This window comes from Microtus pennsylvanicus, chromosome 4, assembly GCF_037038515.1.
Source record: "Microtus pennsylvanicus isolate mMicPen1 chromosome 4, mMicPen1.hap1, whole genome shotgun sequence".
NCBI classification, from domain to species: Eukaryota; Metazoa; Chordata; class Mammalia; order Rodentia; family Cricetidae; genus Microtus; species Microtus pennsylvanicus.
The window spans coordinates 15,206,100-15,219,361 of NC_134582.1; the positions used below are offsets into that span (position 1 = coordinate 15,206,100).

At 34.8% G+C, this 13,262-nt stretch overlaps 1 protein-coding gene across 1 annotated transcript in view; it reads left to right on the plus strand.

Annotated features, from left to right (window-relative positions):
* Positions 1-13,262, plus strand: part of Dcc (DCC netrin 1 receptor) — a 1,030,120-nt gene that overhangs the window by 874,726 nt on the left and 142,132 nt on the right. Inside the window, exon 15 of the mRNA XM_075968336.1 lies at positions 8,757-8,951. Coding sequence (XP_075824451.1) covers positions 8,757-8,951 — 195 coding nt within the window. The remainder of the gene's footprint in view (positions 1-8,756; positions 8,952-13,262) is intronic.

The window sequence follows — 13,262 nt, forward strand, 5'->3', positions numbered from 1 at the left end:
AATTTGTGTGCTGTCTACCAACAAGATTTAAGGGACATTCTTTTTTTTTTCTTTTTCTTTTTACTGATTTTATTGAGCTATACATTTTTCTCTGCTTCCCTCCCTTCCTCTCCCCTCCCCTCCCCTTCAACGTTCTCCATGGTCCCCATGCTCCCAATTTACTCAGGTTCTAATCAACTTATCACCCTTTCTACACATTTTAGGTGTATTGTCTCTTTGGGTCAAACTCTTCTCCCTAGACTAATACCAAGAACTGTGCTTTGTCTTCAGCTTCTCAGTGTTTTATCCATTCCATGTTACCCAGGAGTTGGGAGTGTGACTATATAAATACAGCTGGGAATGCATACGAATTGTAAATAGCTCACATTTTGATTCTTTCCTCATATCTACTGCTATAGTCACAAAGTATTAATTACAGTTAGAAGTATACATTCTTCTATTTGTTACACTTTTCTAACACATAGGACATTATCACCCTTCCCTCCTATTATGAATTTAAAACAGCACTGGAAATTTATATGTCCATTTATAGCTCACACACTACATGCTTCCTATAGGAGCTATGAAAGTGGCCCAATACGAAGGCACACACTTGCATGATGCATCATGAGCTTTTTGTTCCTTTGAAAATATATGGCAAAAGCTTAGACATAGCTGCTGGTTATCTTAAAAAGTACCTTGACTTAGAATTTTAAAGATGCAGTGATATAGCTTGAAATCACAGTTTGGATGCCCTTTTAGTAAAATAGCATCGAAGATTCCATTTAGCATACTATTTGGTAAAGCCTAGAGCCTACTCACATCTGCAGATCTTTTAAATGAATGTTTTCTGACAAGTATTTATTCATTTTTTCTTAGAACATGAAACCCAATATGGACAAGTACAACAGAACTGCCATTTATGGGCTACCCATGCATACTTCAACATAATAATAATAATTTAAAATTGTGCGGGTTTTTGTTAGGGTCCTTTTTAAAACAATAGTTAAAGTTTATTAATGCAAACAATTGTGTCTTACACTTAGATTTTTCATAAGCATCATCTCATTCAATAAATTAGAAGCTACTTATCTCAATACTTCAACTATTCAACAATCACCTTGAATGAGGTAACCCATTACAGAAAGATAAATGCTTACTTTTCTCTTTAGATATGTGTTTGTGTTTCTCATTTGGAATATGCACATAGATTAGGAAATTATCCTCACTATAATGTATCAACATGAGTTTATTTTGAACACCTTGCAATTTTTCTCTTAGACGATAGGATGACAGCTAAAGGAACTTAATGTTTCCCAAACCTCACATAACTGGCTAACACTCAGTGAATTTTGTGGCATGTAACTGCTAAAAACTATTATAGCATCAAAGTTGAGAACATGATAGGAAATAATAATTAAGAAATCTATATGGTAGAGTTCAATGGTAAATAAACAAGCTATATTCATGATTTATGGAGGAAGCGGCCTAAGGAGATAATGTCTCTCTATGGAATAAGGCCCTGCCAAGTGGACATGAACACATTAGTATGTATTAATCGTGCCAAAGAAGAGAGAACATGTATATACCAACTGCCTCTTGTAATATGCTGTATAAAACTATATGCTATCAAGGACTGTAGCAAAATTCTACCAAAAAATGAACCACAAAGTGCAGCACACAAGATGGAGAACAAGTGAATATTTTTCCAAAGCACCAACTTGCTGACCCTACTTGGCAGTCTATACACAGCAGACGGTACTGAGTAGACCATTTTCATTAAAACATGCCAGGAGAGACAAATCTTTCTGATTACTCGGAAAGGAGAAAAGCATCAATAACTGTATTTCCATTTGATTTTATTTCTACACTATTTTCTTTCTCCCTTAAAATTCTTATCTTGTGGAGACTGTTATAGAAAATTGTGGTAATTTTATATATAATGACAGTTGTGTTTAACATTATAGAAAATACATACTCGATACCCATATGTTTGAGCATTATGTGCCAGGAACTGTTCTAGATGCAAGAGTTTGAGAATTTATAAAAAGGAATGAGATAAAAAAGCAGTAGAATAATTACGTTAAATTGTTAGCATAAAATGTAATAAATCCTACAGGAAAAATAAGAGAGCAACAATTTGGGAAAGGCTGGCTTCCCTGGTTAAGTTAGAACATGGAGAAATGTGTTCTTCATAACTGTGAGCACACCATGGTCCCATGTGTTGAGGCTCCTTGTTATCCTTTATTGCATTAAAAAGTCCTACTCTGTGTGCAATAGTCAAGGCTATCCCATCTCTATAAGACGGGGAGTGTAAATGCATGCTGCTTTTCCATTGAGATATTTACAGGACGTTTAAACCAGTCAAAATTATACGGCCGAGAGGAAGACATCTTTCCTGGCAATGTTAGAACCAGACTTTCTGACCCATAATATATAACCTCCTTGTAATAATTACTAGGCCAGGAAATTGTCCATAATCCAGAACAGCAAATTCAGACTCACCTATTTACTTCTTAATATAAAATAGAAATGGAAAGTTTCCTTTTATTCTTTTGAATGAGACTTCTCCCATACAGATGACTTAAAGGAATATTAATGTGTATCTGGTGTGTTTGAGCACAGCCAAGTATTACTGTGAAGCAGAGACATGGGATGAGCTGAGTGGTAAGAAGGGTCAGAAAAACGAGTGGGAAGAGGCTAAGATCACTGAATGGCCTAAAAGTTTCTGATCTTAAACTGTGGGATGGAACGTTTCAGGGTCAGGTTTTGAGCACAGTAGTAACATGATCCTGGTTGCATTTTTATTAATTACTCACATAGGCTATATGTATATATTTATACATTTGTTTTAAATACTATCTATTTCCTAGTGGTTTCCTTCTGCGTATGTGTGTTTGTGTGTGTTTATACTTGCATATGTGTAAATGTCTTTCTAAGTATGATCTTTCACCACAAACCAGTCTTACATGTCAATTGCTTCTGTGTTCCCTTTGTACACTTGACTTAAAGACAATCAATTTAACACAACTCAAAACTGTTTATTTCTCTTAATCTCAATAGGTCCTGCCTGCATTGCTTAATCTAAAATCCTTCAGCACAGCTGTCCACACAAGTGTTAAATCCTTTTGTTTGTCTGTGTGTTCCTTTCCCCATGTTGCCTCAAATTTAATAAAGCAATCCATTGAAAACAGCAATCCAATTGAAATTAGATTACAGTTTACATGACTCATCTTTTTTGGGAAACACCTTTCTACATCTTCTTGTCTTGCGTAATGTAGAGTGTTTCTGCGTCTCTCCATCACTTTCAATATCCTTCTCCTCCCTCCATTCCAATTTTTGGTTACACAAATGGTGTGTGTGTGTGTGTGTGTGTGTGTGTGTGTGTGTGTGTGCTCCCATGTGCATGCCATGACATATCTGTCCTGGTCAGAGGATAACTTGTGAGCGTTGTTATTTTCTTTCCACTACATTGCTTCTGGGTATCAAGTTCATGTCATCAGCCTTGGTAACAGATGTAGTTACCTTAGCTGAATCATCTTCCTCACCAGTCTCAATTGTGCAAACATAGACATAATGTAAAACTCGCTTTTTTAAAACCAGTCTTCAGTATGCAGTTTGACTGTGTTCGGTACGGTGACTTACTTCTACAACCATCGCCATTGTCCATTTCCACATTGTCTTTTTATCAAGCTGAATGCTAAGCAATTAAAGGAGAGCTCGCATTCCTTTCTTCTCCCCCTAGCAATTATTCTACTTCGTGCCTCTTTGAATTTGAGTGTTCCAATTCATATAAATAGAATGCATTCTGTTCCTTGGCGGCTATATAATTTAACTTATTAGTCACTAAACTCATATTTGCCTGTTCCAAACTCTTCTTGCTCTGGACATTGAAGCATAGTCTATTGATTTGTCACACCTTTACATATCCACCCATTGGCTGACACATGGGTTATTTCTGCTTTTGGTCAATTGTAACCAAAGTAACAAATGCTGCTATAAACAAAGGTATGTAGATATTTTATTTCCAAATTGCCTTTCATATGGATATATGAATACACATGTGTATAGTAATATTTTGAAAAGGAATTGTGTAATCAGGTTTAATTCTATTCATTTTCTGGGGAAATTTCCATTGAAACAATACTAACATTCTCCTTAGCTAACTCATTTGAATTTTCTATTTCCCCCTCCATGCTTCAGGTAACTTCAGTTTCTTCAAATACCAAACACATTCCTTAGCAGGTCTTTGTAGCTGTTGTTTTTATTGTTTCAAGTTTCACAAATTTGCAAGACTTCATTCACACTCACTTTAGACTGCATGAGGAAAAGTCCTTCGTGTACCACTTACTGAACTGTTAGAAACACTTTTAGCAAGTTCTCCTGACTTCTTTGTAAATTCTGTTTGTTTATTCTTGTATTTCTTCCATTGGCAAAATATCTACACTATAATTGGCCTATTATTAGAGACATCGTGTAATGACTGAAATGTCACAGTTTTTAATTCCATAAACATTATTCATCAGTGTAAGCCTATAATCATTACTTAAAGATAAAATATGCATTATAGAAACAAATTCTGTCTCATCATCAAGAATGGCGCCAGATTTCCATATCATGATCATTCATGTGTTGGAAAAAAGGGGGAATCATAATTTGGGTATTTCAGGTATTATGACCTGTCTTTTACTTGCAGGTTATCTCAACAAATTATTCTGATAATAACAAATATTTAAAATTAATAAACATTTTAATAAATGTATAAATATTTTTAAAAATAAATTATTAAAATAATAATTCCTTATCTTTTATATATGCAGCCACTCTCCTAGCGATAATTGTAAAAAATTCTAGTACTTCTGAGCAGCAAATTTCAAAACTGGATTCCTAGGAAGTGGTGCTCATGGCACATACTTTCTATTTAAAAATCATGAAATTGATATTTTATAGTTCATTTTAGTAATAACTGTTTTGATAACCCATAGGGTCAAATGTATGAGAGAAAGTTCATTCTGAAGAGTAATAGGCAAATTGTCATACCTGTTTCATATTAAGAAGTAAGTAGTGGGTATGAATTGGCTCTTGTAAATTATGGACAATTACCTGTTCTAGTTGTTATGATTAGATGGTCATATATTATGAATCAGATATCTTTGTTCTAACATTCCCTTGAGATATTTTTTTCTTCTATCCCTTTGATAGATCTTAGCTTATTGACAAAAATCCTACAAACATCTAGATTGAGAAACATCTGTTTTTATACATCTACAAATCATATTTTTATTTTTATTTATTTTTTCTTATCTGACAAAGAAACTCAAGAACATTTCCCAATATTTCCTACATACATACATGTAATTTTTTTGAAAATAGATTCTCCTCTTGTACAATACATCCAGAATGCAGTTTCCCCTCCATTACTCCCAGCCCCATCCTTCTTTCTCTCTTCCCCTGATCCTCTTCCATTCTGTTTCCTCTTCAGAAAAGAGCAGGCCTCTAGGAGGTAACAGCCAAATAGGACAAAACAAGATACAGTAAGACAAGACAAAAGCCCTATGAAATCATCTTGAGGATGCATAGCAGACTAAAAAATATTCCAATTCAATGGAGGATAAAAAGAAGCCCCAAGAGGTCCTGAAAAGCCAGTTGAACACTCACTACCCTGTGGAGCTATAGCTTTGGTGATTACACTCCCAATATGATTACATAACCAATACAGTGGACTTATTCGATGGTTTCCAGAAAACTGGAGGAATAGTTATGGTTCTAGTAAATTCTTAATATTTTCTTTTATCCTAAAAGATATTAATCATTGTTATTCAAACAATTATGTTTTCATGCTGTTTTAAAATAGTCATGAATACAGGGGTGGATTGGATAATGGCTAAGTCAGTAAAGTGCTTGCGACGTAAGAACAAAGTCCTAAACATGGTTCTCTTCTACCATATAAAAGGTGGGCATAGTAGCTTAGTATATGATCGTGGCACATACTGAGGGAGGTGGGGACAGGAGGAGCACTGGGACTTCACTAGCTGCCAGTCTAGTGAATTAGTGGCTCCAGGCTCAGTTAGAGACACTGTCTCAAAAGAAAATGGAGCAGTGATTGACAATAAGTCAAATAAGTCTCATGTAGGCATCTGCCTCCATATTATCTCTCTCTGTCTTTCTGCTCTCTCTCACACATACATACACATATACACACTCATGACATAAATGCAGAAAGCATAAATAACATTTAATAAGCTCCCTTGCTTTCTTGATATAAAATGGGGCATATTGTTTTGCTTTAATAGTTGTTTCAAAGCTTAAAATATGTTAAACAGAATTTATGGAACACATCGCATCCCAAAAACAGTTGCAAGACTGTACCAACAGGTTTGTAAAATATTAACCCATCTATTACTACTTAACTTAAAGAAATACTTCACAACATTTGTGCTTCTGCCATAAAGGTTTATATCCACATTTTGAGAGATAATTTTTATGATGCCTTTGCATGTTATATAGGAGTCTGTTGGAGAAGGCCGCTTGTTCTTCCCGGTCAGTCAGCTAGGTTAGACCAGAAATAATCACACAGAAACCATATTTTTAAATTACTGTTTGGCCCATTAGCTCTGTCTTCTTATTGGCTAACTCTTACATATTAATTTAACCCATTTCTTTTAATTTGTTTATCGCCATGTGTCAGTAACTTACTGATAAAGTGTCAACATGTCTTGCCTTTGGCAGTAGCTCCATGGGCATCTTTCTGATTTTGCCCTTCTTTCTCCCAGCATACACCCTAGCTTTCCACACCTAGTTCTGTTCTTTCCTGCCATAGGCTCAAAGAAGTTCTTTATTCATTAACCAATAAAAGCAACACACAGACAGAAGGACCTCCCACACAATTTCCCCTTTTCTGTTTAAACAAAAGGAAGGCTTTAACTTTAACATAGCAAAATTGCATATAAAAGACAGGCATCAAGTAAGAATTACAGTTACAGTCTGAACAAACCTGTAAATTGTATTCTTTATGGCTTCTTCCTGCTCTGACTATCCTTGGTGGTGGAGTGTAACCCAGGAACTGTAATTTGAGATATATGCTTTCCTCTCTAAGTTGTTTTGGTCATGATATTTTAATACAGCAATAGATATCATAAACAGATTAGATAGATAGATAGATAGATAGATAGATAGATAGATAGATAGATAGATAGATAGATAATAGATAATAACCTGTATTCCATCATGTGGGATGCTGTATCAGTATCTGTATTAATTTAACAGGTATCGGTGTATTTTAGGAATACAGTCATGTTTTGGAATGAGGATGCAGCAATCTTGTCAATTTAGTAGTCAAAGTCATTATTTTTTCTGTACTGTCTCCTTAAAAGAAAATGCCAGCTCAAATACCCAATACCTCTTGACAACCTTGGTACTACACATAGTAAGAATTTTTAGGCATTATCTCTCATTTATTCCTTTCAATACCCTATGAAATTGTTCTCAACTTAACTTCATTATACAGCTGAGGGAGTTGGGGCTTACAAGCAAGGTCTTACTGTCTCAAAGTTAAAATCTCGTGCAGAATTTAACGTACCTCCGTCTTAACTTGAGTTAAGCACTATCTGGCAAGTTAATTTAATTAGGAAAGTGAATCTAGTGAATGATAGAACATGATATGAAACCAAAATCTTCCAACTTCTGGACCTATGTGTCTTTAATCCAGAGTGCTGTCTTCTTTTCTCAAATACCATATTTTAACAGAGTTAACAAGTAGCAAGCCAATCCATATTGCTTACATTGACAATCTGTTTTGCTAACATGTTTTATCATGTTTTTAAATTATATGTATTTATTTGCGCAGAAGACAGGATATACAGTCATTTGTGTGGGTGTTCATGGAAGCCAGAATTACAGGTCACCCACCATGAATGCTGAAAACATAAGTGCACTCCTTTTCAGAGGCAGTGCAGCAATAAGAAGCTGGACAATCTATCTAGCTTCCTCTAACAATTTCTGAAAATAGGATTGGTACATATATTTTTATTTTTGTTTAAATTGAGTAAATAATTCTTGAACAAGACAGTTTTGTCATTTATGTATTTAAAATTATTTTCTTTGCTTTAATTTTTCAATTTATTAATGATACTTAAGAAATACATGAAAAAGGAAAAATGACTATTCAAATAAAGATGCATGGCACTAGACATGCCTAGAGAAATAATGTTTAAGAAAATCTGGGTGGGGGTACTGGGAGAGGGGAAGAATATAATTAAAATATGTTGAATGAAATTCAATAAGTTCTTTGATACAGAGAAGAAATGATCCTCTCAGTAGAATGTTGCCAGGCAAGCATGAAGCCTTCAGTTCGGATTCTTAGCATCAGTGTAATAACCAGGCCCTAGAGTACACATTTGTAAGTCCCATGCTGAGACAGGTGAGGAAAGCAGATACCAGAGCTCACTAGCCAGTCAACCTAGTGAGAGAGAAGCAGATTCAGTGAGACAAACTGGCTTTAAAATGCTGGTGGAGATGCCAGCTATCTCTCCTTAGTATCCAGATGTGCATACACACAATATTCACACACGCATGCAAGCATGCACACACGCACATACCACATACAAAATCTTGTTTCAAATTTAACAAGAAAAAATTAGACGTTGCTAGTAAAAGGACAGAATAATGCATATTTTGAGTCTTTTTGGAATTACATACTGTCTTATTTAAATGTGATCTTAGCCATTCTTCTAACACTATAATGAGACTTGCTGATGATGTCTATCTTTGAATCCTAGAGTCTCAAGTTCCCGACCAGCCAAGCTCCCTTCATGTACGACCCCAGACAAATTGTATCATCATGAGTTGGACTCCTCCTCTCAACCCAAACATTGTGGTGCGAGGTTATATTATTGGATATGGTGTTGGCAGTCCTTATGCTGAGACAGTGCGTGTGGACAGTAAGCAGCGGTACTATTCCATCGAGAGATTAGGTGAGTAGCTATTGATGCATCTTTTCCTGAGAGAAGGTGGTTTATTTCTGATTCTTTGATTTCTTGGAAACTTGGTCTTGGAGATGTTGGTTTCAACATGAACCATGTATAAAAAGTTATTCTTCACACACACGCATAAACACACAAGTTCATACACATTCACATTTTGTCTCTCTTCCTCTCTCTTCCATTTGGTGATTCTTATCTAGAAAACTCTATAATGAAATCTCCACCTTTCTATTATGAGAGATACCATACTATATGCCTTTCATTATATGCATCGGGCATACAAAGTGCATTGGACAGGTTTTTTTTCTTTCTGATAATCAGGGAAGTGTCTGTTCTTATTCGTTCTTGGATAAATAAAATAACACATTTTAAAATTTCCTGGTACCTACAAGGAAGATTTCTGATCATTTTTCTTTAATCTTAGTTCTCTAATTACAGTAACTTGCTTGTCTTCAGTATCTGTAGTTAAAACAAGGCTGTGAAACTCTATGAAACTGAGGGAGAGGAGAGTTTTCATTCAGGGCGGTAAATCTCTTCTCTAGGCGTTTGTTTTTCCTTCCCAATCCAAATCTCTTACTACAGTTGGCTTCATTTCTGTATGAATGCAGATACTTCAATTGTGGTCTTATGTGAGGGCAGTTGTATGTATAAACTTTCAGTTAATTTTATTCTGATTTTCTACAGGGTTGAAAGGGATTGTATCATTAAGAGAGGAAAGTGGTAAATAATGTATCAGGATGCCAATAAGTTCAGGAATTGTCACAAAGTAAAAGGGAAGTTCATGCTACCTGTTGATTTAATACTACGTTACTGGCAATAAAATGCATTGACCTCATTGGAAATCAAACTTGATTAGGGGCGGGAAGCTCCAGTAATTTGTGGTGTCCCTCACAAACAGAACATTCGTGATGAGAAGCCTGATTTGAATCTGAATAGCTAAAATGCAATAGTAAGAATAGATTCTATCAATGCAGAAATAAAATTGCACCAATCCATTTTCTCTGTAATTGCTCCAAACACTAATGAGAGAATCACCTACTGAAACTGGCCACAATTAGAGTTAGCTTGGCATTTAGAAATAATCTCCCCCCAGTCAGTTCCAGAGTATTAATATAAGGGCAATCACAAAGCTCATATTTTATGGCCGTCACACCTGTGTCAGGGGACTCTCAACTATCCATTATTCAGGATACACCATCTCTGACAGCGGATCTTTATGCCACTAACCAGACAAGGCAAGCTAGCATGGCAGTGTGCAAGCTACTGGCTGTATGAATGAATGCAGTAGTAAGTCGGCAAAGCGGGAAAGAAAACTGCATAATTGTACTATGCCCTTTAACTGTGACTCTTTCCGCTACAAAGAACTTAAAAAAACTAGTGGAAGGTTACCATTTTTTGAAGTTAATATTGGCAGATTTCCTAAATGCTAACCAAGAAGAAAAACATTTTCTTAAGATGTGTTCTCAAGATTAAGGAAAAAGGCTGAGGTGTGTACCTCAGCAGCAAAACCCTTGCCTAGAAGAAAAGAGCAAGAGAAGGTGCAACTTCATTAGTAAATTTGTACTTTACAGCTTATTTGGATAGAAAATTCATCTGTATACACATAGAGACACATGCGCACACATATACATACACAGGCGCTCACGCATATACATGTACACATGTGCACACACACAAATGTTATCACATGGAATACTTTAAGGAAATATCTTAAAATATAGATGTTGACATAAATATGAAATTAAAGCCAAAGTTGTTTTTGTTCATTAAAATGCTTGAGCTTATGATTTTTTATTAAATGGTGGTGTGAGGATTAACTTGTTATAAGCTTCATAAAGATAAAAGACTTTTACATGTCTACAGACTAAGCATTGAAATCACCAATTGCTCCATTTATGATATAAATACTAAAATAAGTGTTTCTGTCAAAACACTTGAACAAACCATGTAAGGAAAATGATATTGATCACAGTTTCAAGGCGTTGAGTGTAATTGGGTGGAGAGCATGGAAGCTTTCTCATTGCAGCGGGTCGGTGGAAGCAGGGTGCAGTTGTACCCATTTTCTCTCCCGGTCTCTCTCATTCTATATGGCCGACTAGCTGATGGCATGTTTCTGTCCACAATGAGGCCCTGTCTTCCCCCCACTATCTTATGTAGAAAGGCCCTCATCAACAGAACAGGGGGAGGGTTTAGCCATTTCCTAGGTACCTATAATTCAATCATAGACAACCAAGTAGACCAACATAGTAGACATATTAGTTTTCATATCATAATTTAGGAAAGATAAATACTCAAACCACAAAATTGTCTAGTATGTTTTTCTTGTGATAAGCTAAAATTTTAGGTTGTTGCCTATTATAAATAGATTTTTTTCATACAATATATTTTTTATGGTTCCTTTTCCCCAATTCATCCCATATCCTGTTTTTCAGAAAAGGAAAATTTAAGAGCTGTTTAATAGTTTTACAAATAAATATCAAGAAAGTTATTAAACAATTATGCACAATGTCACTCATAACTTCAAGTAGTCAATTTGTTCTTTAGCCTATATGACAGCTGCTTGCTTTGTGATTGGCAGATAAACCTCCTACTCTCTTAGAGGACAACCAGAAATTATAAACTGCATTTTCTTCTGGGTAATAATGACTTACTATTTAGATATTGATTCGTGTAACCTGCCCTGAGGGTGGAAATATAAGATCGCTTAAAAATTATTTACTATTACCTGATCACAATGAGTAACGTGTCTAGTATAAGCATACAGTCTCATTAGCTATATTCACCATCAGACATTTATAATTAATCTGCTGACAGTTTCCTTGTTTGACAAACAAGCTGTAGTACTAGGTTAAATATACATTCATAATGGAGGTCCATGTGATTTTAATTTAATCACATTAAGAACTACATTATTTGGTAAAGAGTTATATACATATTTTCTTTTATTTATCATTCCTTTAATAAATGTAGTTATTGGTTTATAATCAACCATATATTTAAGGTATATGTTTTTTTTAAAAATCTGATACATAATATATTATAAACCTGCTTTTAAATTGTTTCTTCCTTTATTGAAAAATATTCTCAGTTATAGTGTAAAGATGGTAAGTGATTTCTTTAGACTTATTCCTTTCTAACATGTTTGGAAAAAATTTAAGGAGAATTATGTTTTAAATTTTTTATCTGGGTATTTAATTTAAAATATAACAGATTTCTTAACATTGACCATATATCCTATTACCTGTTCAATTCACTATTTCATCAACTCTGTAGATGCCATAGAATTTCTACTTGAGCAGGATAAGGGGAAAACACTTGGGCTCGTCATGTCTTGGGCGTCTGCCTCTCACGTCTTTCTCCTGCTTTATTGCAATGGTCGGTAAGGTGAGCAAACTGTGCATAGAAGTGCCAGGCGCAAGCATCTTTGGCTGATTTCTGATCTTGGGGAAATTGTCAGTATTTGCCATGAAATAGGTGGTGGGTTCTTAAATATGTCATGTATCCAAGATTTAGGAAAAGCTACACTTCTCCTAGCTTTCAGGCAATTTCAGTAACAACTTCTTCAAATGCTTCTAGGGTGATTTTCCCCTTCCTTAAAATGTTATTTTTTTATTTTGGGTATGAAATTTTTAAAGGAAACTAAATTTGATTAGTTACCAAAGACATCTTGGAAAGTGTTCTTACATTACTAAAGTTTTAACAGCAATGAGTTCATAACAAAAAACCTTTGTATCCAAAATGTCTCTTTATCATTTATCCCCACAGTGTTCCTCTCTTTGTCTGTATTACTGTTCTACATAATATCAATGTAGCCACTCCTGACTTATGTTCTATATTATAATACTAGGTAACAGTGTCTAAGATTCACATCTGTAACATCTGATGGAAATCTAACACCACTATTGATTACTACAGAGGCACTGAGGAAAAAAAGGTGCTCTTATAATTTTACATTATCGTAAAGCTAGAAAGCTAGATAATTAAAACTTTCATATTTCTTTGCATGCCTCTTGTTTCTTAAAGTATTTTAATTATAGAAAAATAAAGATATTCTCATCAGCTATTTTTCTTTTCATTCCTATTATCACTTCAATGATTCATCGCAGAAGTCATCGTTATTATAAACTAGTGATTGAGAAATTATATTATAAGCAAGCAAATAAATATAGAATAGAGTGGGATTGTACAAGAGGGTGGGAACTTTCAATATCTATCTATAAAAATAAGGAAAGACGATACTTGCTGTTGTTTTACATTCTTTCATCGGTGTTCACAGATTTTGTAAACACTAACAGAGTTTGG